This window comes from Pipistrellus hanaki, assembly GCF_964339955.1.
Source record: "Pipistrellus hanaki genome assembly, chromosome: 2".
In the NCBI taxonomy this organism is placed as follows: Eukaryota; Metazoa; Chordata; class Mammalia; order Chiroptera; family Vespertilionidae; genus Pipistrellus; species Pipistrellus hanaki.
This window is the reverse complement of record NC_140504.1, coordinates 178,870,589-178,894,354: the sequence shown is the minus strand read 5'-3', so window position 1 is coordinate 178,894,354 and position 23,766 is coordinate 178,870,589. Positions and strand designations below refer to the sequence as shown.

Genomic DNA, 23,766 nt, shown 5'->3' with positions numbered 1-23,766 from the left:
AGTGGATAGAAGGTAAAAACTGATTGGATCAGTGGATAGAAGGTAAAAAAGGGTAATAGGGGATACTAAATTTGAGACCTGTGAGTAATAAAGATAGGGATAGAGCTCTGCTATTGTGTATCTCTGGAGGTAAAAGTCATAGAGCTATCCTATAAGCCAGCAAAGTTATTCATGCAGTTAATGACATTGCAGTGGTAAGGATGGAAGAAAGAAGTTATACCAGGCACTGTAATCATACTGGAGTATGGGAAGGAGAACCAGGGATGAATACACAATAGTAGCAATTATTTGAGGGTTGTCTATGGTTTATACAGATCACATTAATTCAGAGGCTGAGAAGCAAATGACAGTTAATCTGGAGGGAAGATTGCTTTTCCATATCTTCCTGTTATACTAGCGGGTTTGAGAATGTGAAACTTCTTTGTAAGAGATTTTTTCATTCAGATGTCTTTGAGCAGGGTTTCTCAACCTCAGCACAGTGACATTTTGGGCCAGATAATCCTTTGTTGTGAGGGGCTGTCCTGTGCAGGATATTCAGCAGTATTTTTGGCCTTCTAGATGGCTATAACAATGCTGCCCCCAGCCCAAGAGTTTCCAAATGTTACCAAATGTCCCCTGGGGGACAAAATTGTCTGTTATTCAGAACCACTGTTTTAGAGTAAGGAGATGAAATAATAGATAATTTAGATAATAGGTGATTTGTATGGTCAGATTGTTGCTCAGTTAAGCAAGAATTTCATGGTGCGTAGTGGAAGGTAGCTATATAGTGATGATAAAGCTGTACGAGTTGGATGGGTAAGAGTTTAGTGGCTACAAAAGAAGATGGTAGAGAAGGAACATGAAAATATTTGAATAGAAGGTAGATCGTGAAAGCATATTTAATAGAAGCAGGCAAAATGGAGATCTTGGATATCTAAATTAGGGATAAAGAAGTGTCTTGACATCTAGAGAAAATTTATGTGGCAGTGTATGCCTCAGAAAATTATAACCATGTATGTATATGGGGCACGTCTCTTGTCTCTTTACATACCCAGTGTAGATATGGGAAATCCATAAGAAATCTTGATGGTGGGTTACCAAAGGCATCCCATTCTTACTGTACATGATCCAATGACACTTTTTTTGGACAAAAAGTCAATTATAGTAAAAACCAAATACATTGGGGAGGAGGGCATCAGGAAGAGTTATTTGTACTATTGTTCTGAAAATAATCAGGTTCTAGTAGCTGGAGAATTCTATATGACAAAGAAACATCTACATTTTTATATTCTATTTAGATTGTAAAGATGTGTTTTAAATTCTGAATATGAAGTTTCATAATGATAATAGGGAAGAACTTCCTCAAAGACTCACCACCTGATTGATTGGACTCTTGAGAACGAAGTAGGAATGTAGGTCCTAGGCATAAGGTCCTGAAGCATTCTTTACCCTGATCCTTCAATAAGGTATACCAGTATGTGAGTGGGTAAAGCTACTTTTCTCTAAGAGGTTGTATCAATACTATCGGAGCAGACCTTTGATAATTCTTTTTTTTTTTTTAAATATATATTTTATTGATTTTGTACAGAGAGGAAGGGAGAGAGATAGTTAGAAACATCAATGAGAGAGAGTCATCGATCAGCTGCCTCTTGCACACCCCCTACTGGGGATATGCCCGCAACCAAGGTATATGCCCTTGACCGGAATCGAACCCGAGACCTTTCAGTCCCCAAGCCGACGCTCTATCCATTGAGCCAAACCGGTTTCGGCAGACCTTTGATAATTCTTCCAGAAATTCCCAGGGGACCTCATGTTAAATTGGTTCTTCCTTTTCTTTTTCCTCTCCTTTTCTTTCCTTCTACTTCCCCTCTGTTCCCTCTCCTCTGGTTTTCTCCCTCCTCTCCCTTCTTCATTATTATGTTCCTTCGGGTCTTTTTCCCCCGTGACTATTAGAAACCTGTATTTCTTGCTATTCACGACTACTAATGCGTTATCACTTAAAAAACAACAACACTTTAATGTTGAAAGTATTATAGATGCCCCCTTCTTTCTTTCTTTCTTTTTAAAATATATTTTATTGATTTTTTACAGAGAGGAAGAGAGAGGGATAGAGAGTTAGAAACATCGATGAGAATCATCGATCAGTTGCCTCTTGCACACCCCCCACTGGGGATGTGCCCGCAACCAAGGTACATGCCCTTGACCGGAATCGAACCTGGGACCTTTCAGTCCGCAGGCCGACTCTCTATCCACTGAGCCAAACAGCTTTCGGCCCCTTTTTTCTTCTGTTGACCCCTTCTACCCAGCTTTTGCTCCCTCCCCAGGCCTTTACTACACTATTGTTTGCCCTTGGGCTATGCATATCCTATATTCAGGGGTCCTCAAACTTTTTAAAGTGGGGGCTAGATCACGGTCTCTCAGAGAGCTGGAGGGCCGGACTATATGAACTACTAATTCCTACTGTAACACCTTGGCTGCGCTCACTGCCCAAAAAACCTGGCGGGCAGGATCAGACTCCCCTGGGGGCTGCATGTGGCCCGCGGGCCGTAGTTTGAAGACCCCTGTATATAATAGAGCTAATATGCAAATGGTCATCTCACCCTCTTGCCAGGGGCTGGGGGACCTGAGGCTGTGCCCCCTGCCCTGCAGGGCTTGATGGGGTGGGGCCAGCCAGGTCTGGGTCTTGTGTGATTTCAAGGTGGGCGGGTTGGTGGGGACTTGACTCTGGGTCCCGTGGCGCGCCCCGACTCTGATAGAGGGAGATTTTTACATATATTTTACTAATTTTCTTTCATCTCTGACACTTCTATAGAAAAAGGGCAAATAGTAATATTAAAATATTTCCCCTAATTAATTCCCTTTTAATGTGCACAAATTTTGTGCACCAGGCCACTAGTATGCATATAAGTTCTTTGATTAACACTCTCTCCCCCTCCTGAAATACATCAGTCTGTTGCATGTTTCAATGTCTCTAGATCTATTTTGTTCATCAGTTTTGTTTGTTTTCATTAGATTCCACATATAAGTGACATCATGTTATACTTATCTTTTTCTGACTGGCTTATTTCACTTAGCATAATACTCTTCAGGTCTCTCCATACTGTCTCAAAGGGTAAGAGATCCTTCTTTTTGTACAGCTGCATAGTATTCCCTTGTGAAATATACCACAGTTTTTAAACCCGTCAATCTACTGATGGGCACTTGGGCTGTTGCTTGATATTAGCTATTGCAAATAATGCTGCCATTGAACATAGGGGTGCAGGGTGCATATATTCTTTGATTGGTGTTTCAGGCTTCTTAGACTATATAACTAGAAGGGGGATCAGCTTTATCACTCATTTATTTCCCATAGACTGGAAAAGGGAGTTCAAATGCATTATAACTAAAAGAGTACTATTAACCTGAGGTTCATAAAATGCTAATAGATTTTATTTTTGGTCATTAATTATTAGTTACTAGTAGTAGCTTTTCACCTGATTTAATAAGATCATAGCTTTAGCTCATGGCACCTTGTCAAAATCTCCCTTGGCTTTTCTCTTCACTTAACTTGTAGTTTTGCTTTCAGCTCACTCTATAATTTTCCTTGTATGATTCTTTTGGTTTTAACTTCTTTACTTTCCACTAAAGTACTAAAATGTGTGTTTATAAATTTTACTGCTTCTATTTATTTGCTCTTGATTATTCTGTTGCAATCTCCTGGATTTGTCAGTTACCTTTCTTTTTCTGTTACTGGTCTAACATCATTTGGCCTTTCAGTTTCATTTCCATTCAAATCCCATTGCATGTCACATTTCTTCATTCAAATCCCATTGCAGGTCATTATAGTATTTTTACAGTTACAGGATATTTTTATATGTGCTGTGTTGTTTCATCTTATTTCAGAAGGCCAGAACAGATGATACTGACTTTATTTGTAAATGAGGAAACAGGTTCTAGAGGATAAGTTAATTATACAAGGAGCCAATCTAGGGTCACAAGGTCTTACTTTCATTAGTCTACCAATCTTTTTGTAAATAAAAGTTGTTTAATTAAAAAAACAAAAAAAGCCTACAGAAGGTTTTAAAATAGAAACTTTAAAGAGCTAGAGAACTCCATTTCTCAATTTTGATTTTGATAGGTTCTAAAAGTTGGAAAATCAGTAAATGTTACATTAAAATAAATTTTTTACCTTTTCGTTTTGCTCATAATAAAAGGAAAGCTAATTTATAATCTTTCATTGAAATAAATGAATTAGAATGGGAAGGCAAATTATTTGTCACAATAATGAGTCACATAGTCTTGGAAGTCAGAATTCAGTAATTAAATTTTGGGGCCTTTTTTTAGTCATAATCAAGTTAACTTGGCTATAGGAGGAAGTGGGTTCTTCATTTTGAAAATACTTTCTTGGGATAGTGATCTGGATCTTCCTTTTTGGTAAACAAAGGGAAGTTAAAAGTATTGGTAAAGGATTTTATTTTGTTTTGAACCTGTTTTTCTGCTTCTGGAAGCTTTTGGGTTATCAGATTTTCACTTCTGAAATTATTAGTCATTGGTTTGTTATTAAATTTGTAAATTTAATTTTTGTCAGGGGAATCTTAAAATAACATGATTCTGCCTTGAAGGCTTTGTGAGGTGAAGAAGTGGAGTACTTAAAATACATACTTATTTTATTGTACTATTACATGAGCAATGTATATTTGAGGCTTATAGAATGTATCAGAAATTTGGAATAATTGTTACTGACAGTGAGAAAGAGCTAGGACAGTGTGATTTTATAAGGTTAGTGAGCTAATAATGATACAGAATGGATTGCCACAAAGAAGACATACTTAAAGGAATTAGATATATTAATGATGAATGGGAGCAATTCACCAGCTATTCAGAGAAAAAAAAGAAAAATGCCTATTATACATAAAAATAAATAAATACCAGGTGGGTTAAAAGTAGGGGCTGGCAAAATATCAATAATGTGCAAAACCCAGCCTGTTCTCTGTGTTTTTATCTTGTTTGCTTTTTTTTTTTTTTTTTCTTGCACATAGTTTTTGTATATAAAGTTTTATTGGAGCATTGCCACATTCATTCATTTTCATAAGATTTCTAGATACTTTTGCTCTACTGTGGCAAAGTTGAGTCGTTCTGATAGTATGGCTTCCAAAGTTAAAAATACTTAATATCTGACCCTTTGCAGATAAAGTTTGTTGACATCTGGATTAAAAAACTGTATTGTAAACATTCTTAGAGTTTTGTTGCAGTAGAACTTTGTAAGAAATATGAATCACAAAGGTAATTTATGTTAACATTTTGGCATAAAAATGGAAACTTCAGTACATAAAATTTTAACTCAAAGTACATAATGAGAAAATGTTGATAACAGATGTTACAGAGGACTAATAATGTTACAGTATTCTTTTTTATAAGTAGATATTGGAAAAGAATTGCAAATTGAAACACCAGTGGGGAAAAGACTTTTAAATGGCTTTTTTCACAAATTATTACAACAAATATAATCAAGTGATATTCATTTGTTTGTTTTTAAACAATGTCATTTCTTATCAGAAACCTTTTTTACTTTGTATCTGTTTACTTAGTAATTTCACTATAAAGATCATTTAGGAGTTAATTCTAAAAATGAGAATTTGAGTATTCACAAAGATGTCCTTCATGAAATGTGTGAAAAAAATGGAATGACACTGGGTTGGGGTTATGTAACTCAGTGTCATGCCAGGCCATTAAAATGGAGCCTGAGTCCAAAGGAAAAATCAGTAATACTGATCCTGTCCTTATTTATTTAAAGTTTTGGTATTACATTCATCATGGATTTTTCATTTTTTATTTTAAAGAATATAGCATTAACATAATTTTTATCTTGATTACTGATATTTTTGATGCTTTAATTTTATGCCCAAGGCAAGTGCCTCTCTCCAACCCAATCTCTTTCCTGTATAACCTGTTACATCTGTTAAAATATTCAGTATTTCTCAAACTTGAGTAATGTACAGATACCCCTTATCACAAAGAAAGGGAGTATGCTAGAATTCCAAGAATAAGAAGTCTTGCCGGATTTTTGCAAGTTGAGTGTGATAAACAATGAATTAATCTACCACTTTTTGGTTTCACAATGCAATAATATAATTATAGAAGTAAACAACAGCAATGAAAACTTGTATAATTCAGTTATATTTACTCATTTATGACTTAAAATATGTTTACATTCACTAAAAATGTTATTGAAATAAAAACACAGTTTTAAAAAATTCTTTTAGAATTCTCAGACTCCACATAGTATATATCTATAGACCTCAAGGACTCTTGGACTCCAACTTGGAAAAACACTGATGCTTAACTACTAGATGTGGAGTAATCCAATCTAATAAAAAGAGTAATATGCAAATTGAGGGTCACTCCAACACACAAGATGGCTGCCCCCATGTGGACACATGATGGCCGACAAGAGGGGGCAGTTGCAGGAGACCAGGCCTGCAGGGGAGGGCAATTGGGACCAGGCCTTCAAGAGAGGACAGTTGGGGGGCACCAGGCCTGCAGTTGGGGGGGGGGGGGGACCAGGACTGCAGGGGAGGGCAGTTAAGGGCAACCAGGACTGCAGGGGAGAGCAGTTAGGGGCGACCAGGCCTCCTTTGGAGGGCAGTTTGGAGTGATCAGGCCAGCAGGGAGAGCAGTTAGGGGAGACCAGGCTGACATCGGAGGGCAGTTAGGGGTTACCAGGTCAGCAGGTGAGGGCAGTTGGGGCGACCACGTTTGCAGAGGAGGACAGTTAGGGGCTACCAAACTGGCAGGGGAGGGCAGGTAGGGGTGACCAGGCTGGCAGGAGAGGGCAATTAGGGGCAATTGGGCCATCAGGGGAGCAATTAGGCATCGATTAAGCTGGCAGAGGTGTGGTTAGGGTTGCCAGGCAGGCAAGCGGTTGGGAGCCAGCAGTCCTGGATTGTGAGAGGGATCAGGCCTAAACCGGCAGTCACACATCCTTCAAGGGGGTCCCAGATTGGAAAGGGTGCAGGCTGGGCCGAGGGACACACTTCCCCGTGCCCAAATTTCATGCACTGGGCCTCTAGTATTTAATAATATGCAAATGTTCAGTTGATTCAAGTGGTCAAAAAAATCACTTTATGAAAATGGTGTATTTAGTATAATCACAAAGCAAGAAAACCTCTGAATTCAAGAGGGGAAAAGACTAGAAAAAAATATACTCAAAGAATAACAGTGGTTGTTTTGGGGTGATAGAAATATGATTAGAATGTTTTTCTTATTCCTATTTGTCTAAATTTTATATAGTGGTGTGTATTACTTTTTTAATAGATAAACAGCAACTTAAAATACTGTTACATTAATTAAAAAATGATTTGTAATTATCTGGTAGTACATACTATAAGCTAATTAGGTAACTGCTTTCATATTTGGCCTTTTACTCAGCATATTCAAATTTACTTCCTTATTGTAATTATATATTGCTGCTGTTATTTTTTATTAATGTATTAAATAAACATTTTCTACCCCAAAATAGCAATAGTAACATGTCTTCAATGTTTGGATTTCTTTAGATACATTGCGTTTATTCTTTCCTCTGTGTTTTAATTTCTTTCTTTCTTTCTTTTTTTTTTTTTTTTTTTTTAAGGAATTTAATCATGGCCAACAGCAAAAAACTCAGGAGGGGGAACTGAAAATTAGTGCTGTGTTTTCAGTCAGTGGCAGTCCTCTTGGTAAGATACAGAACTGAATGATTATATATCTTGGTATTTTTTCTGACCAATATGAGTGAGAAGTATCTACTTGTATTAGTAAGCTAAGCAGTTTTTTCTGCTCAATTAGAATGGCTTTTACTGTGTATTATGTAATTAGTATTTAGTTTCAAGTCCAGTTCTAGAAGAGAAAGGAAGATTCATACTAAAAATTCATGGTCAAAGTAAAACATTTTTTTTTTTTTTTTTAAAGCTCCACAGTTGACTACTGGCTTCCAACCTCCTCTGGCATCATCTGGCATGAATAAAATGCTACCTTCAGTTCCAGCCACAGCTATTCGGGTTTCCTGTTCTGGTTGTAAAAAAGTTCTGCAGAAGGGGCAGACTGCTTATCAGAGGAAAGGGTCTACACAGCTTTTCTGCTCTACACTGTGCCTCACTGGATATACAGTTCCACCTGCCCGCCCACCACCTCCTCCCACCAAGAAAACTTGTTCAAGTTGCTCTAAGTATAGCAAAATTCTAAATTATCTTCTTTGTTTCCTTTCTTTTAAGATACTTGGTTCTTATCCATGTATTGTTTAATTTTCTACATTTCCATGGTTTTTGAGAAATACCACATTATTTAGTACCAACAGATAAGTTGTTGGTTTTCTTCTGGATGGCCGGTGTTCAGATTTCTTTTTAACTTGAAATAATGTGCCTTTTATATATTAGAGATGTTTTTGAAACCAATCTTTTCATCCTTGTTAGTTGAGATGCTTTATGAAACAAAAACTCTACCATTCTTGGGTACTATATGGTCAAAATATTTTGGTTGTAACTGTAGGCAATACTTAATTCCAACAAATATTTAAAGTTATATTTCCTATTATATAATTAGAATTCATTTAATATTTTTTTTACATGGAGATATATATATATATATATATATATATATATATATATATATATATATGTTCAGTATCTCTGATTACTTCAGAGGGCCCATTTCAGTGTTTAACAACAAAAAAGTATGTGTGCCCTTAGACCTTATAAGGACATCCTGATATATTTGAATAATATGAACTAATTTTGTAAGACAATTGATAGAAATTTTCATTAAGTCAGAAAAAGATGAATGATGCCTTGTTTTAATAATAGAATCACATTGGCTACTATTAACTTATGCCAGTGGTCGGCAAACTGCGGCCCAAGAACTACATGCGGCTCTTTGGCCCCTTGAGTTTTTAGTAAAGGCCAGCTTGGGAGTACCCTAATTAAGTTAATAACAATGTACCTAACTATAGTTTAAGTTTAAAAAATTTGGCTCTGAAAATAAATTTCAATCGTTGTACTGTTGGTATTTGGCTTTGTTGACTAATGAGTTTGCTGACCACTGACCTATGTAAACCATGCTTTATTAGTTTAGATATTTGTGTTTATAGTTCCTCACATGGATACAGCTCTTTATCTGTGGAAAAAGATGCTTTCTCTTCTGGTTCAGTTGGAAAAAGGCATATAGACCCCCCCCCCCCCCAAATTTGAATATGGTTAGGTGTTTTTCTGGAAGCACATCTCTTTATGTTTAAAGTTTAATTAGCAGAGATATAGTTTCTTATTTTGCAATGAAATAATGTCACATAACTTTCTATTATTTCTTGATTTCTCACTTTGGTGATCAGCACTTTTTAAAATTTCAACAATATTTCTCTTTTCATAACAATCATATATACTTCTTTAAAATAATGAGTGGAGCCGAAACCGGTTTGGCTCAATGGATAGAGCGTCGGCGTGCGGACTGAAGGGTCCCGGGTTCGATTCCGGTCAAGGGCACGTACCTTGGTTGCGGGCACATCCCCAGTGGGGGGTGTGCAGGAGGCAGCTGATTGATGATTCTCTCTTATCAATGTTTCTGACTCTCTATCCCTCTTTCTTCCTCTCTGTAAAAAATCAATAAAATATATATTTTATCCAGGTTGCTGCAAATGATGAGAATTCCTTCCAGGTTGCTGCAAATGATGAGAATTCCTTCTTTTTTATAGCAGCATAGTATTCCATTGTGTAGATGTACCATAGTTTTTTGATCCAATCATCTGCTGACGGGCACCTAGGCTGTTTCCAAATTCTGGCTATTGTAGATTGTGCTGCTATGAACATAGGACACCCTGACTCTTGATCGAACCTGCAACCTAGGTGTGTGCCCTGATTTGGAATTGAGCCCACCACCTTTTGGTGTACAGGATGATACCCCAACCAATTGAGCCACCTGACCAGGGCTCATTCCTCGACTCTTGTTTACGTACTTCTTCATTCACTTACTCTGTTATGCGTTTTATTTATTTTTTTATTTTTAAAAATTCCTTGTTCTTTTTCATTTGCCCCTTTCAGTTCTTCTTTCAGATATTCTTACCTTCCTATCACCTCATCCCTTCTTCATTTTCTGTCTTATTCCCTCCTCCTCCCCTTAATTTTACAGAATACTTCTTTCTAAGGCTCAGTCCCCAGCCACTGATCAGTCTTGGTTTTCTTTGTATATAATTTCCATTCCTAAACTACTCTTTCATCTCCTTTTCACCACTTTACTTTCCCCCCCTGTTATTTATATAGTTATTACAACAGTCTGGTATAATTTGGTTATATGATTATCAAATGATTGAATTGGGTTGTACCTAAAAAGGAAATTATATTCAAAGAAGTTAAAAGATTTGTTCAGTGGCACATAACTGGCTAATTTTTCACATGCGCTATCCTCCCTTTCTACAATAAACCATACAATTAAACAGGATTTATTTGTAAGTCAATCCCTATAAGAAGGATTTCAATTTAGTTTGAATAGGTGGAACTAGAAAAGATTTTCTTTCTGATAGTTACTGCTGTTTTTTTAGCAGCAGCATTTAGGTTGAAAGAAACTCATTAGTTTGGAATAACACTTTTATTTTTATTAATATTTTATTTACCATATCTTTTAGTATCTTGGATTTAACTAAAATTGAATATATTTTGGCTAATTATTTAATTTTTGATTTCCTCAGTCATAGATACCTAATGATTTGTTTTTAAAAAAGTATATTTCTGCCAGGACCGGTTTGGCTCAATGTATAGAGCGTCATCTTGGAGACTGAGGGGTCCCGGGTTCGATTCTGGTCAAGGGCATGTACCTTGGTTGCGGGCATATCCCCGGTAGGGGGTGTGCAAAAGGCAGCTGATTTTTTACTCTCTCTCATTGATGTTTCTAACTCTCTATCTCTCTCCCTTCCTCTCTGTACAAAATCAGTAAAATATTTTTTTTTTTTTAAAAAGTATATTTCTGCTCAGCCAGTGTGCTCAGTGGTTGAGTGTCCACCTGTGAACCGAAAAGTCATTGGCTCAGTTCCTTGTCAAACACATGCCCAGGGATTGGGCTTGATTCCCAGTAGGGGGCATGCAGGAGGCAGCTGATCGATGTTTCTCTCTCATTGATGTTTCTATCTCCCTATTCTTCTCCCTTCCTCTCTTCTTTCTAAAATCAGTAAAAACTTCCTTTAAAAAAAAATGTATATTTCAAATCTTACATAAAAGAGGTAATTTTTAGGGTAATTTTGTTAGTATTATTAGAAAAATTGGATTTCTTTATTTAATGGCACTCAAGGAAATAAGTGTTTTAGGATTCTCTGTACCATTTCTGAATTTTTACTATCTGAATGAGCTTTCTTCTTATTCTGGAATAACATGTACTCCACTATAGTAAGATTTAATGTAATTGGACACTAAGCATACTTGAGAGCAGTGAGAAATATCTGTATTTTTTTTATGTTTTATGCTTCCACTAGAGACTTGGCACACGAAATTCATGCTCGATGGGGATGGGGTTGTCTCACATTACCAGCCTCACCCTCTTGCAATCTGGGACCCCTTAGGGGATATCTAACTGCCTCTCGTAATCTGGGACCCCTGGTTCTTAACCACTCACCTGCCTGCCATCCTGTCATACTCCAACCTAACAATCTTTGCCTGCCTGCCTGATCATCCCTCACTCCTTTGCCTGCCTGCCTGCCTGCCTGATCACTTCTAACTGCTCTCCTGATGGCCAAATTGCCTCTAACCGCTTCTGCTTTGCCCTACACCTAGGCCCAGAATTCCCTCCTCTGGCCGGCATCAGGGATCCTGGTTGCCCTCTCTCTGGTCGGCCACAGGCATCCACTACCTTGACTGGTTTCGCCCGGGTAGACTACAGCCACAGGTGTGGCTTTACCTGGGACTGCGGGGCAGGCAGCTTGTCCCTCTCCCGGGCCACAGGCACAGCCGCTGGTGCCTGGGACTGTTGGGCATTCAGATTGTCCCTCTCCCGGGCCATAGGTACAGGCCCAGCTGGTGCCTGGCACTCCTGGACGGGCAGCTTGTCCTCCCGGGCCACAGCCAGGCTGGTCCCCATTCCTCTCCCCCCAGTGTTGAGTGTCTGAGTGTGACAACCATTTACATATTAACTCTTTATTATATAGGATTACCTTGATTCATACTATTTCCCATCTCTTTATCTCCTTAACTTTTAGAAAATTCTTATTAAGGTCCAGTTCAAATGTCATCTTCTTTTGGGTAGCCTTTCATGTCACATAATGTCTGAAATAATTGTTTCTTCATTTCTATTTCTACATAACACTTTATATGTATCTTTTTCAAAAGTATTACATTACTCTTATATTTCAAGGATGCCTCTTTTGTGCTATTTTATATGTGATTTATCTATTTGTCCCAATATACTAGTAGCTCCTTGGGTGCAAGCTTGCACCATATCTTCACATAGGAGTTAAATAATGTCTGGCTCAATACAACTGCTCAATAAATACCCTTGTAATTGAAATACAGTAAAACTTAATTAAAAGAAACAGTAAAGGCAAAAAATGCAGAGTATTCTGGAGCTATTAACTATAGAAGATGAGTATGAAGTTGTGTATTGCAGTGTAGTGTGGTATCAGATGTTCTTTATGTTGATTCTCATGTTTTAACTTTTGTTGAAGCAGAGATATTTGTAATATTTTCCAAAAAGTACTTGATTATTATAATCTGTTAAAGGTGCAGGAATTAATAAAACACAGCTTATTCACCATTATGTGGGCATGTACTCATAACAAAGAGATAATCTTTAGAAAATTTATTAAGGCCTTCTTTTAAAAATATATTTTATTGAGTTTTTACAGAGAGGAAGAGAGAGATAGAGAGTTAGAAACATCAATGAGAGAGAATCATTGATTAGCTGCCTCTTGCACACCCCCCACTGGGAATGTGCCTGCAACCAAGGTACATGCCCTTGACTGGAATCGAACCAGGGATCTTTCAGTCCACAGGCTGACGCTCTATCCACTGAGCCAAACCGGTTTCGGCTATTAAGGCTTTTTTTTTTTTTTTTTTTTAGATTTTAAAATTTATTCTTAAAAATATAAAAGTTTATTAATTAAAAAAACAACAACAAGGAAATTAAAAAACCTGATGAACAATATTAACTGTTGATTATAATAGAATCAGAGATACGGGAGGGGAGTAGACTGACAATTCTCGGGGAAAAGGAGTGGTGGATGCGGGAAGAGACTGAACATAAACTGTGCACCTATGGATGAGGACAATGGGGGGTGGGGAAAGGGCAGAGGGTGGGGTATTAAGGCCTTTTTTAAAAATTGTTTTTTTCCCTGGCTGGTGTGGCTCAGTTGATTGAGATCGTCTGGTGTACCAAGGGATTGCTGGTTTGATTCCCTGTCATTCATTGACTTTTTTCCTCTTTAAATCCTCATCCAAAGATATGGGGGGCATGCAGGAGGCAGCCAATGGATGTGTTGCACTCACAATCATATTTCTCTCTCCTTCTCCTTTCCTCTCTCTTTAAAAAAAAAAAAAAAATCAATAAACAATCATTCTTTTTTTTAAAATTGGTTTTTAAAATGTTTTATACTTAAACTATTATATAGAAAAACTGGTTTGGGGTGGGATGAATGGAGTGGTAAGGAACCTTAATCCCTAGGATTTTAATCTCTATTCCCTTTGTAACCGATGCCTACAAATTAAATTATTTAGATATAAAAATGGATCAATATTATATAATCAAGCTAGAATATACATTGTAGTTTGAAAGGTGTTCTTATCTTTAAAAGATAGTTCTTTACAAAATTTTAAAGTATTAATATTTAAGAAGAAATTAAAAATCTATATTTTACCGATTAGAGGTAATAAATGATAACTCATGTATATATTTTTAAAATCTGGAAACAATGTCTAGTAGTAATTCAACATTTCTATAAAGGAAGTCTCTATAAGGTCCCTTTTATTTTGTTTATTTATTTTAAATATATTTTTATTGATTTCAGAGAGGAAAGGGGGAGAGAGAGAGAGAAACATCAATGATGAAATAGAATCATTGATCGGCTTCCTCCTGTATACCCCCTACTGGGGATGGAGCCCACAACCTGGCCTGTGCCCTAACCAGGAATCGAACTGTGACCTCCTCATTCATAGGTCGATACTCAACCACTGAGCCATGCAGGTCAGCTTAGGTCTGTTTTATAGAATATAACTTAAGAATCAAAGCAATTTATCAGTTTATCCAAGAAAAACTAGGTTTTCTGATTTATATATCAGATACCTTTTCCTATACTGAATTTGCCTCTTTTATTTAGCTCACAAAAAGGAAAAAATTAATTATACTGTGGCTTATTTTATCTTTAGAGACATTTTAAATCCAAAGGATGTGATCAGTGCCCAGTTTGAAAATACCACCAGTAGTAAAGATTTTTGCAGCCAGTCATGTTTATCAACATATGAACTGAAAAGAAAACCTGTTGTTACCATAAATACAAATAGCATTTCAACCAAATGCAGCATGTGTCAGAAGAATGCTGTGGTAAGTTATCTTTTTATCTTATTGGGGCAAGGGGTCTAATGCTTGTGCTGAAAGAAAAGTTTTCATGGTCTCTGCTTGTTGTTTGCATTCTGTTATTTCTTAATTCCTAGATTCGACATGAAGTTAATTACCAAAATGTGGTACATAAACTTTGCAGTGATGCCTGCTTCTCTAAGTTTCGCTCTGCTAACAACCTCACCATGAACTGTTGTGAGAACTGTGGGGGTTACTGTTACAGTGGCTCTGGACAATGCCACATGCTTCAGATAGAGGGACAGTCTAAGAAGTTTTGTAGCTCAACGTGTGTTTCAGCATATAAGCAGGTACATGACCATATATAATCCTGATGACTTTGTTTATTTTAGGGGCATCTAAATTTTTTGGTGGAAATTATTATAAAAATGTCACAAAAATATAAGATATTATTACCTTAATTAATATTTTTTACATATAAATAGCTGTTGAATGAACGCTGTCAGAATCTTTATAATAAGAGTTTTATAAGTAGCATACACTCTTTCTTCGGTTAATCTTCACCCAAGGGTATCTTTTCCATTGACTTTTTTTTTTTTTTTTTTTTTTGAGTGCAAGTGGGGAGAGAGAAAGAAAAACTTCAATGTGAGAAACATCAGTTGGCTGCCTCCCACATATACCCTGACTAGGGAACTAAGGCAGGGATTGGACCTTCAATTCCTTGACTGAGAATTTATGTTAGTCCCTTTGGTGTGTGGGTCAGTGCTCTAACCACTGAACATGCCAGCCAGGGAAGTGGCATATATTTCTGTTCATGCATTTGAAATACATATTTTTAGGTATGACTTTTATTTCATATATGATTTGTGCTTTTGAAGAATATTTTGAAAATGCAGAGGAGTGCAAAGAAGAAAAATAATGCACCATCTATTTGGTGTTAGCCTTCTATTCTTGGAAATATAGTTTGCTTTACATATATATATATATATATATATATATATATACACACACACACACACACACACACACACACACACACATTTTACTTGCTAGGGTAATGTCCAAGTTGCATATATATTCTTGCAGTCAAGTTCATATGGTTGAAATCGCAATTCAGAAAATAAAAATCTTACCATTAATTATTTAAGAGTTTTTTTTCTTCTCTTTACGAAATAAGAATAAAATAAATGTTGGTTATATATTATTTTGTGAATTAAGGGTTTTAGAGAATGAATTGGATGAATTCTAGTATGACAAATGTCTAATGCAGTTGTTTTTTTTTAAAGTATTCTTTTTAAAAGTATATGTATTTTATTGATTTTTTTACAGAGAGGAAGAGAGAGGGATAGAGTGCTAGAAACATCGGTGAGGGAGAATCATCGATCAGCTGCCTCTTGCACACCTCCCACTACGGATGCGCCCACAACCAAGGTACATGCCCTTGACCAGAATCGAATCTGGGATCTCTCAGTCCTCAGGCTGACGCTCTATCCACTGAGCCAAACCGGCTTTGGCAGTATTCTTTCTTTTTTTCTCTTTAAAAAAATATATATTTTACTGATTTTTTCATAGAGAGGAAGGGAGAGGGATAGAGAGCTAGAAACATCAATGAGAGAGAAACATCAATCAGCTTCCTCCTGCACACTCTGCACTAGGTATGTACCACAACCAAAGCACATGCCCGTGATCAGAATCGAACCTGGGACCCTTTAGTCTGCAGCCAAACCGGTCAGGGCTGTCTAATGCAGTTTTATACTTAATATTTTAGTAAATTTTGATCAAAAATTAGTTTTTAAAATTGATAAGTACAAAAGAATAGTAAAAACTTTTTACATTTAAAATTTTTCAGTGGCTTCCTGTTTCAGTGCATTTGCTGATCATTCATTTTCTTAAGAGTGAATTTTTATATAGTCAACTAAAATTTGTGAATTTAATGTTATTGGGAACTTTATTTAAATTGTTATTTTATATATGTACATATACATATATACATACACACACACATACAGTAGAGGCCTGATGCATGAAGATTCGTGCAAGAATGGGCCTTCCTTTCCCTGGCTGCTGGCACCACCTTGGCTCCCACCTGAGCTGCCTTTTCACTCTGGCCCAGAACCGCCTTTCTGCTTTCCCAGGCTGCCCAGAGGCCCAGAGCGGGTGGGGTGGAGTGGAATGCCTCACCCCCAGCTGCTCAATGCCTGTGTATGCAAATCAACCCACAATCTTTGTTGTGTCAATTTGCATACTCCTGATTGACTGGTGGGTTTCACAAAGATATGGTCAATTTGCATCTTACTCTTTTATTAGTGTAGATTTATTGATTTCAAAGAGGAAAAGAGAGAAACATCAGTGACGAGTGAGAACTGCTGTTTGGCTGCATCGTGCACGTCCCACACAGTGGATTGATCCTGTAACACAGGCCTACTCGGAATCAAATCGTGACTTCCTGGTTCATAGGTTGATGTTCAACCAATGAGCCACTTGGGTGGGACCTTTTTTTTTTTTTAATGTGTGTTGTTTTTATTTTATTTTAGAAGAACGGAGAGGGAGAGAGATAATAGAAACATAAATCTGCTGCTTCCTGCAAGACCTCTACTGGGGATTGAGCATGTAACCTGGGCATGTGCCATGAGTGGGAATCGAACTAGTGACCTCCTGGTGCATGGGGTAAGGCTCAACCAACTGAGCCACACTGGCCAGACTTAAATTGTTCTTAAAACTTTATAATGATTCTTGAATTTTAAACATTATACAGTTTTTCTATTTATTTCTAACTAATATACAAACATATTAAAAGGGCTCTAGCTAGTTTGGCTCTAGCTAGTTTGGCTCAGTGGATAGAGTGTTGGCCTGTGGACTGAGGGGTCCCAGGTTTGATTCGGTCAAGGGCATGTACCTCGGGTGCAGTCTTCCTGTCCTGGTCCGGGACATGTAAGAGGCAACCAATTGGTATGTCTCTCTCACTTTGGTGTTTCTCTATCTTTTTTCTCTCCCTTCCACTCTCTCTAAAAAATCAATGAAAAAAGTATCTTTGGGTGAGGATTAAAAAAAAAGAAAAAAAAAAGGGAGGGGGGGGGGCCTTAGCCTCCTTTAGGAAATCTTGTTTTTGCTTTCATGTTGGGGCAAACCCAGACAGTATTTTCGTGTGTTTTATCTTTGTCCAAATGTTTTCCTGATATTGTATCAAGTAATAAAAGTTGCTTGGATTCAGTCAATGGGAAGATGGTTCATATCCCACAATAGAAGGAATAATAGGTTGAAACATTTTAAATTATTTTATTATAATTTAGCCAACATTTTTTAACTTTTTGACATATTAATATGTATTTTGGTGTAGAGAAAGAACTTGAATTTAGAAGTAAAGTATACAATGTTTGATTCCCAGACATTATATTCAAATAGAATTTTACTTTGGGAAAAGCAATCAAACTTCTTGAGTCCATTTTTTTATCTATAAGTAGAGTCCATTTTTTTATCTGTTAAAATACCTATGTCACTGAGATATTTTTAGGTTATATATGAAGTCAGAATGATAGCACCTAGTATATAACCTGACATGTTTTATAAAATGCAAACATAAAACCGCAGAAATATGTGTGTACTGGGCTGCTATGTAAAATTTATTTCTTTTTGAGGATTGTAATTATAAAAGTTTGAAAGCCACTAATTTAAAATATTTCAACAGTGTTAAATATAAATATTTCAAAGAGTTATGCTTTTACTTTGTAATTTGGTAAAAATGAATGCTGTTTTATTCTCTTAATAGAAATCAGCCAAAATTACACCATGTACGCTTTGCAAATCATTGAGATCCTCAGCAGAAATGATTGAAAATACCAATAGCTTGGGAAAGACAGAGCTTTTCTGTTCTGTTAATTGCTTATCTGCTTACAGAGTTAAAATGGTTACTTCTGCAGGTAATATTGGTTTTGTAAACTATATTTATATAATCATTACAAAAGTTATAGTTATTGCTTTGTTTATATAGTACAGATTTTTGTCCAAATTTGGTTGTCTTTTAAGGCAAATTTAAAATATTTCAGATTTGTGTTACAAAAAATCACTTATTACCTGATTGCTTTTTTTTATGTTTGTTTACTGGTTTGTTTATTAGTGCATCTGTCCTTAGAAAAAGAATTTCATGTGGCTTGTTTAATGTATTTTCTTTTTCACACCTGATTTATTTCAGGATTTATATATCTTATAGTTTCCAGATAGACTGACAAAATTTTAAAAGAAGTATTTTTTATGTTCTTAGTTTTTGTCTGTATGTGTTATGATTGTTTCGTTTCAGTTCCTGCAACTTGACCTGGCTCCTGAATTTTTATATCTTATACAATACTTATTTTTCTCATACACTTTTGTAAAAAAAAAAATATATATATATATATATATATATTACTCATTATTTTTATTTTTATTTGCTAAGGTGTACAAGTTCAGTGTAACAGTTGTAAAACTTCAGCAATCCCTCAGTATCACCTAGCCATGTCAGATGGAAGTATACGCAACTTCTGCAGCTACAGTTGTGTGGTAGCTTTCCAGGTATGGCTTCAAGAACTTTTCTCTTCTCCAGTGAGTGAGTTGCCTACAACAGTATTGTAATGTGAACTTACTAGGTGTTTGCTAGTGCCTGGATTGCCTAAATTTCTACTATCTAAGGCATTTTAAACTTGGATTCTTTGGTTGATCCTATCCTGTATTTGGAGGCATGTCATTTAGCTGCCTTCTAAATGATACTACTTCTAAAATTAATGATACTATTATCTCCTAGATTATCTTTTGGGAATATATTATTTTTGAATTATTTTATTTTTATTTATAAATGACACTTCCCCCTTTCAATTATAAGATGCTCACAGGGAGGAATTTTTGCCTATTATCACATGTATCTTAGGTGCTTAGGACTGTGCTTGATATACTTAGTCAGTACTGACTTGTTTGAACAAATTGTGAGATTTATCTTGTTTTTTCTATTTTTTTCCAGAATTTGTTTAACAAACCAACAGGAGTGAATTCTTCAGTAGTGCCCTTGTCTCAGGGCCAAGTAATTGTAAGCATCCCCAGAGGTTCAACAGTGTCAGCAGGAGGAGGTAACACCTCTGCTGTTTCGCCTACCTCCATCAATAGCTCTGCTGCAGCTGGTCTCCAGCGTCTTGCTGCCCAGTCTCAACATGTTGGGTTTGCACGAAATGTTGTAAAACTTAAGTGTCAGCACTGCACCCGTCTTTTTGGCACAAAACCGGAACTTCTTGACTATAAGGTAAAGTATGGGGTCATGATAAAGGTTTTGAGTATGAACCGATCTATCTGTAAAATTGTTTCTGGCTTTTTATTTCTCAAAATTGCACTATTTGTTTTGAAAATAAGAGGGATAAGGATTTCCGTAAGATAAATGTTTAATTAGTACTTGATGATTTTTCTTTTCAGGGTAAAATGTTTCAGTTCTGTGGCAAGAATTGTTCTGATGAATATAAAAAAATAAATCATGTAATGGCAATGTGTGAATATTGTAAAATTGAGAAAATTTTAAAGGAGACTGTGAGATTCTCAGGTGCTGACAAGTCTTTCTGTAGTGAAGGTAAAGTCAGAAGATTATCTTACCTACTTAAGCATGTTGGTTCTTTTAACAGTAGTTGATGATTTAAGCTGTAACTATGTGGGTTTATTTTATCCTCTTTGTATAATACCAAACCCTTTTTGTTCGTTTATGCTTCGTTCAATTTTTCTGATCAAATTCTTCATATCATTTAAATGTTAAAATGAAGGAAACAATCCTCCAAGTATATTGCAGAAGGTGATGGTAATTGACAGACATTTATCGATATTAGGTTGATGGGATTCTTTCATTTCTGGTGCTTCTAAAGGGAACTCCTTATATTTGGTAGTATCCTAGGATTATACTTCACCATTATATATATGAACATAAATAATCTGAATTTGCAATCAGTATGAGATAGACTTTCTTCTTCTTTTAAATGACTATCTTAAACGTTTAGAATGTTTTGTTTTATTCCAAAACTGCACAGGATTAGCCGCCTAGATTAGTGGATTTTAAACCTTTTGACCACAACACACACACAAAAATACATTTTACATTGTGATATCACATACCCAAATTAAACAAAAGTTTCATTAAACAAACTGACATTTAGCCCTGCTGGTGTGGCTCAGTGGCTGGATGTCGACCTGTGCACCAAGAAGTTGCCCTTGTGATTCCTGGTCAGGGCAAGTGCATGGGTGATACGCTTGGTCCCTGATGTGGGGTGTGCAGGAGAAAGCCAATCAATGTTGATGTGTCTCTCTCATTGATCTTTCTCTCTCTCTCTCTCTCTCTCTTTCTCTCTCTCTCTCTCTCTCTCTCTCTCTCTCTCTCTCTCTCTCTCTCTCTTCCTTCCTTTTTCTTTAGTGCCTATAAAGGAGTATTTTAAAAAATTGACTTTTACTATATGAGATGCAATAAAATATATTTTTAATTTAATTTTATTTTATTGATTTCAGAGAGGAAGGGAGAGGGAGAAAGCAAAAGCAATGAGGAATCGTTGATCAGCTGCCTCCTGCACGTCCCACACTGAAGATCAAGCCTATAACCCAGGCATATGCCCTGACCAGGAATTGAAGCGTGTGACCTCCTGATTCATAGGTCAATGCTCAACTATGAGCCACACCAGCCGGGCACTATAATATTTTTTAAATGATAGTATTGGCCCTATATATTGATCTCTTTATCTAATTGGAGAAGACACAATTGTGGAAACTTTACTATAGGGCATTTAAATTAAAGATGGAGATACTTAATATTTCTGCCTAATTTTAATTTTATCTTTCCTGATTTTTTTTTTTTTAGGTTGCAAATTGCTTTATAAACATGACTTGGCCAAGCTCTGGGGAAATCACTGTAAAATGTGCAGTTATTGTTTACAGGCATCTCCCAAATTGGTACAGAGTAATTTGGGGGGGAAGGTGGAAGAGTTCTGCTGTGAAGAATGTATGTCCAAGTATACAGTTCTGTTTTACCAGGTAAATATAACTCACATTCATGGTTTTTTCAAATCAGGGCGAACATTATTCCCTCATTTTAGTTTTTGACCAAGTATTAAGGACACCTTAATTATTTAAACTTTCAAGGTTAAATGTATTATGTTTTCTAGCATTAAATTAAGATTTTGGAACACTTTAATGTCACTGAAGTTATATTTCTTTTGTTTGTAATTTCCATGGAGAAAACATAAGTCTTAAGAAATTAAATATGTAAAATTATAATTTTATTCATTTATCATTTAACTAAAATGAATTTGTTTTCTGAAGTCTTTGAGGAAGACAGATCTTATTTCACTATGTTCTTTAATTACAATTTATTTTCATCTGTATAATACGACTTTTTAATGCTTAGTATAAAAATAATTGATAGGTAAATATTTACCACTTTAAATAATTAAATTTCATTTTTTTAACTTAAATTCTGAGTTATTTTTCTCACTTGTTACATGTGTCCTGATTTTATTCTGTCAGATCACAGATCATTTGTTTCTTACTTTTTTTTTTTTTTACCATCTTTTGTTTCTTTTTCAGATGGCCAAATGTGATGGGTGTAAGCGACAGGGTAAACTCAGTGAGTCCTTGAAATGGCGGGGAGAAATGAAACATTTCTGTAACCTGCTTTGTATCTTGATGTTCTGTAATCAGCAAAGTATGTGTGACCCACCTTCACAAAACAATGCAGGTAAAATTAAACTTTAGTCTTTCATTGGTATAGGGGACTAACTACATCTACAGATTGGGAACATTAAATAATTGTCAGTAATTTCATGAAACATAAATTTCATTCTTTTCACATGATGTTAACATTTAGATAATTTTTTGATTAACACCAGAGATTAAAGCCCAGTAAAAATGATTTATTTATTTAATTTTTCTTAAGCATAATGAATCAAATAAACTTTTAAGAACTTTATGGGAAAGAATGGCAATTGGTGTATTATAATTTGATATGTACACCGTGACTTCCATAAAAAAGGATTTGAGAGTATAAAAAGAACAATCTAAAACCTAATGGCCTCTTAAATGTATCATCTGCGTAGTTATGCAAGATAAAGACACAAAATATTAAGTACACTAATTAAAAAATTAAAAAAACACTTGTTAGTCCTGAGGTGACTCTGCTTCAACAGAATTCACTCTAACTTAAAAGCATTGTTTAACCTCCTTGAGATGTTGGTTTTTATGTATGTGCATATAAATTACATTAAGTTTTAAAATGGCTTTTGTTTTAATCAGCAAGTGTTTCCATGGTGTCAGCCGCTTCAGCAGGGCCCCCATCATTAAGAAAAGACTCAACTCCAGTTATAGCTAATGTAGTGTCATTAGCAAGTGCTCCTGCTGCTCAGCCCACAGTGAATTCTAACAGCGTGTTACAAGGTATGACTTAATTTGAAAGCATTTATTTAGCCTTTTTGAGGTGAATATAGTGGTTCTCTATCTTTTTGCCATCAGTGGTCATTATCATATTAGAGGCCTGGTGCACCAGTTCCTGCATGGTGGAGTCTCGCTGGCCAGCCCCAATTGGGAGTGGGGCCAACTTGGGGAGGGGTCAACGGCAGTTGGTAGGCTGGCCCTGCCCCCTGGTCGAACTTCCAGTCTAGGGGACAATTTGCATATTAGCTTTTTATTATATAGGATGTTGGATGTATTCATATTAGGAATGGTGGCTCACGGTGGGCTGGTAGGCATTAGTATTTTCATAATTTCCAGATTTTTTTTTCTCATACTTTAGATGCTAGTCTTTACATGAATTAAATTAAGGTAGTGCATATTTTTATTATGAGAGACAAAGAGTACTATGCAGATTTTGTCCAGGAGTTTGACCTGGGGGTGCAGCCAGCAGGGAAAGGAAGGGAGGCCCCAGCTGCCAGCTGGCAGCTGCTAGGGACCCTATCAGTGCACAAATTTCATGCAATGGGCCAATAGTTATCTAATAATCAGCTTTTAATGCTAATGTTTAATTGTGTAAGATCTTAAATATATATTTTAATTTATATCAGGTGCAGTTCCAACAGTAACAGCAAAAATCATTGGGGATGTAAGTTTTATTTTTATTTGTATTGCCACTGTATTTAGTTTCCATTTTGATGTCAGATAAATATGTCTAAACTACTTTGCTCTTTATTATTATTTATTTATTTATATAGAATACATTTTGTGAGCTCACTTAATATTTGTTCAGAAATAGGATTTTTGGTTACTTAATTATGTATTTTGTACACTTTAATTTCTTTGAATGCTTGCTATCTTTGT

At 36.0% G+C, this 23,766-nt stretch overlaps 1 protein-coding gene across 15 annotated transcripts in view; it reads left to right on the top strand.

Moving 5' to 3' along the window:
- The window catches only part of ZMYM4 (zinc finger MYM-type containing 4), a 119,134-nt gene that overhangs the window by 62,188 nt on the left and 33,180 nt on the right, over positions 1-23,766 (top strand). For 11 of the 15 annotated variants that reach the window (XM_084871967.1, XM_084871968.1, XM_084871961.1 and 8 more), the window contains 13 exons: positions 7,589-7,673; positions 7,906-8,161; positions 14,325-14,499; positions 14,610-14,822; positions 15,802-15,903; positions 18,239-18,389; positions 18,902-19,017; positions 19,460-19,735; positions 19,903-20,053; positions 21,320-21,492; positions 22,045-22,195; positions 22,750-22,890; positions 23,514-23,551. In XM_084871967.1, coding sequence (XP_084728093.1) covers positions 7,589-7,673; positions 7,906-8,161; positions 14,325-14,499; positions 14,610-14,822; positions 15,802-15,903; positions 18,239-18,389; positions 18,902-19,017; positions 19,460-19,735; positions 19,903-20,053; positions 21,320-21,492; positions 22,045-22,195; positions 22,750-22,890; positions 23,514-23,551 — 2,028 coding nt within the window. The remainder of the gene's footprint in view (positions 1-7,588; positions 7,674-7,905; positions 8,162-14,324; positions 14,500-14,609; positions 14,823-15,801; positions 15,904-18,238; positions 18,390-18,901; positions 19,018-19,459; positions 19,736-19,902; positions 20,054-21,319; positions 21,493-22,044; positions 22,196-22,749; positions 22,891-23,513; positions 23,552-23,766) is intronic. The other 4 variants (XM_084871963.1, XM_084871974.1, XM_084871962.1 and 1 more) reach the window with 1 other exon arrangement.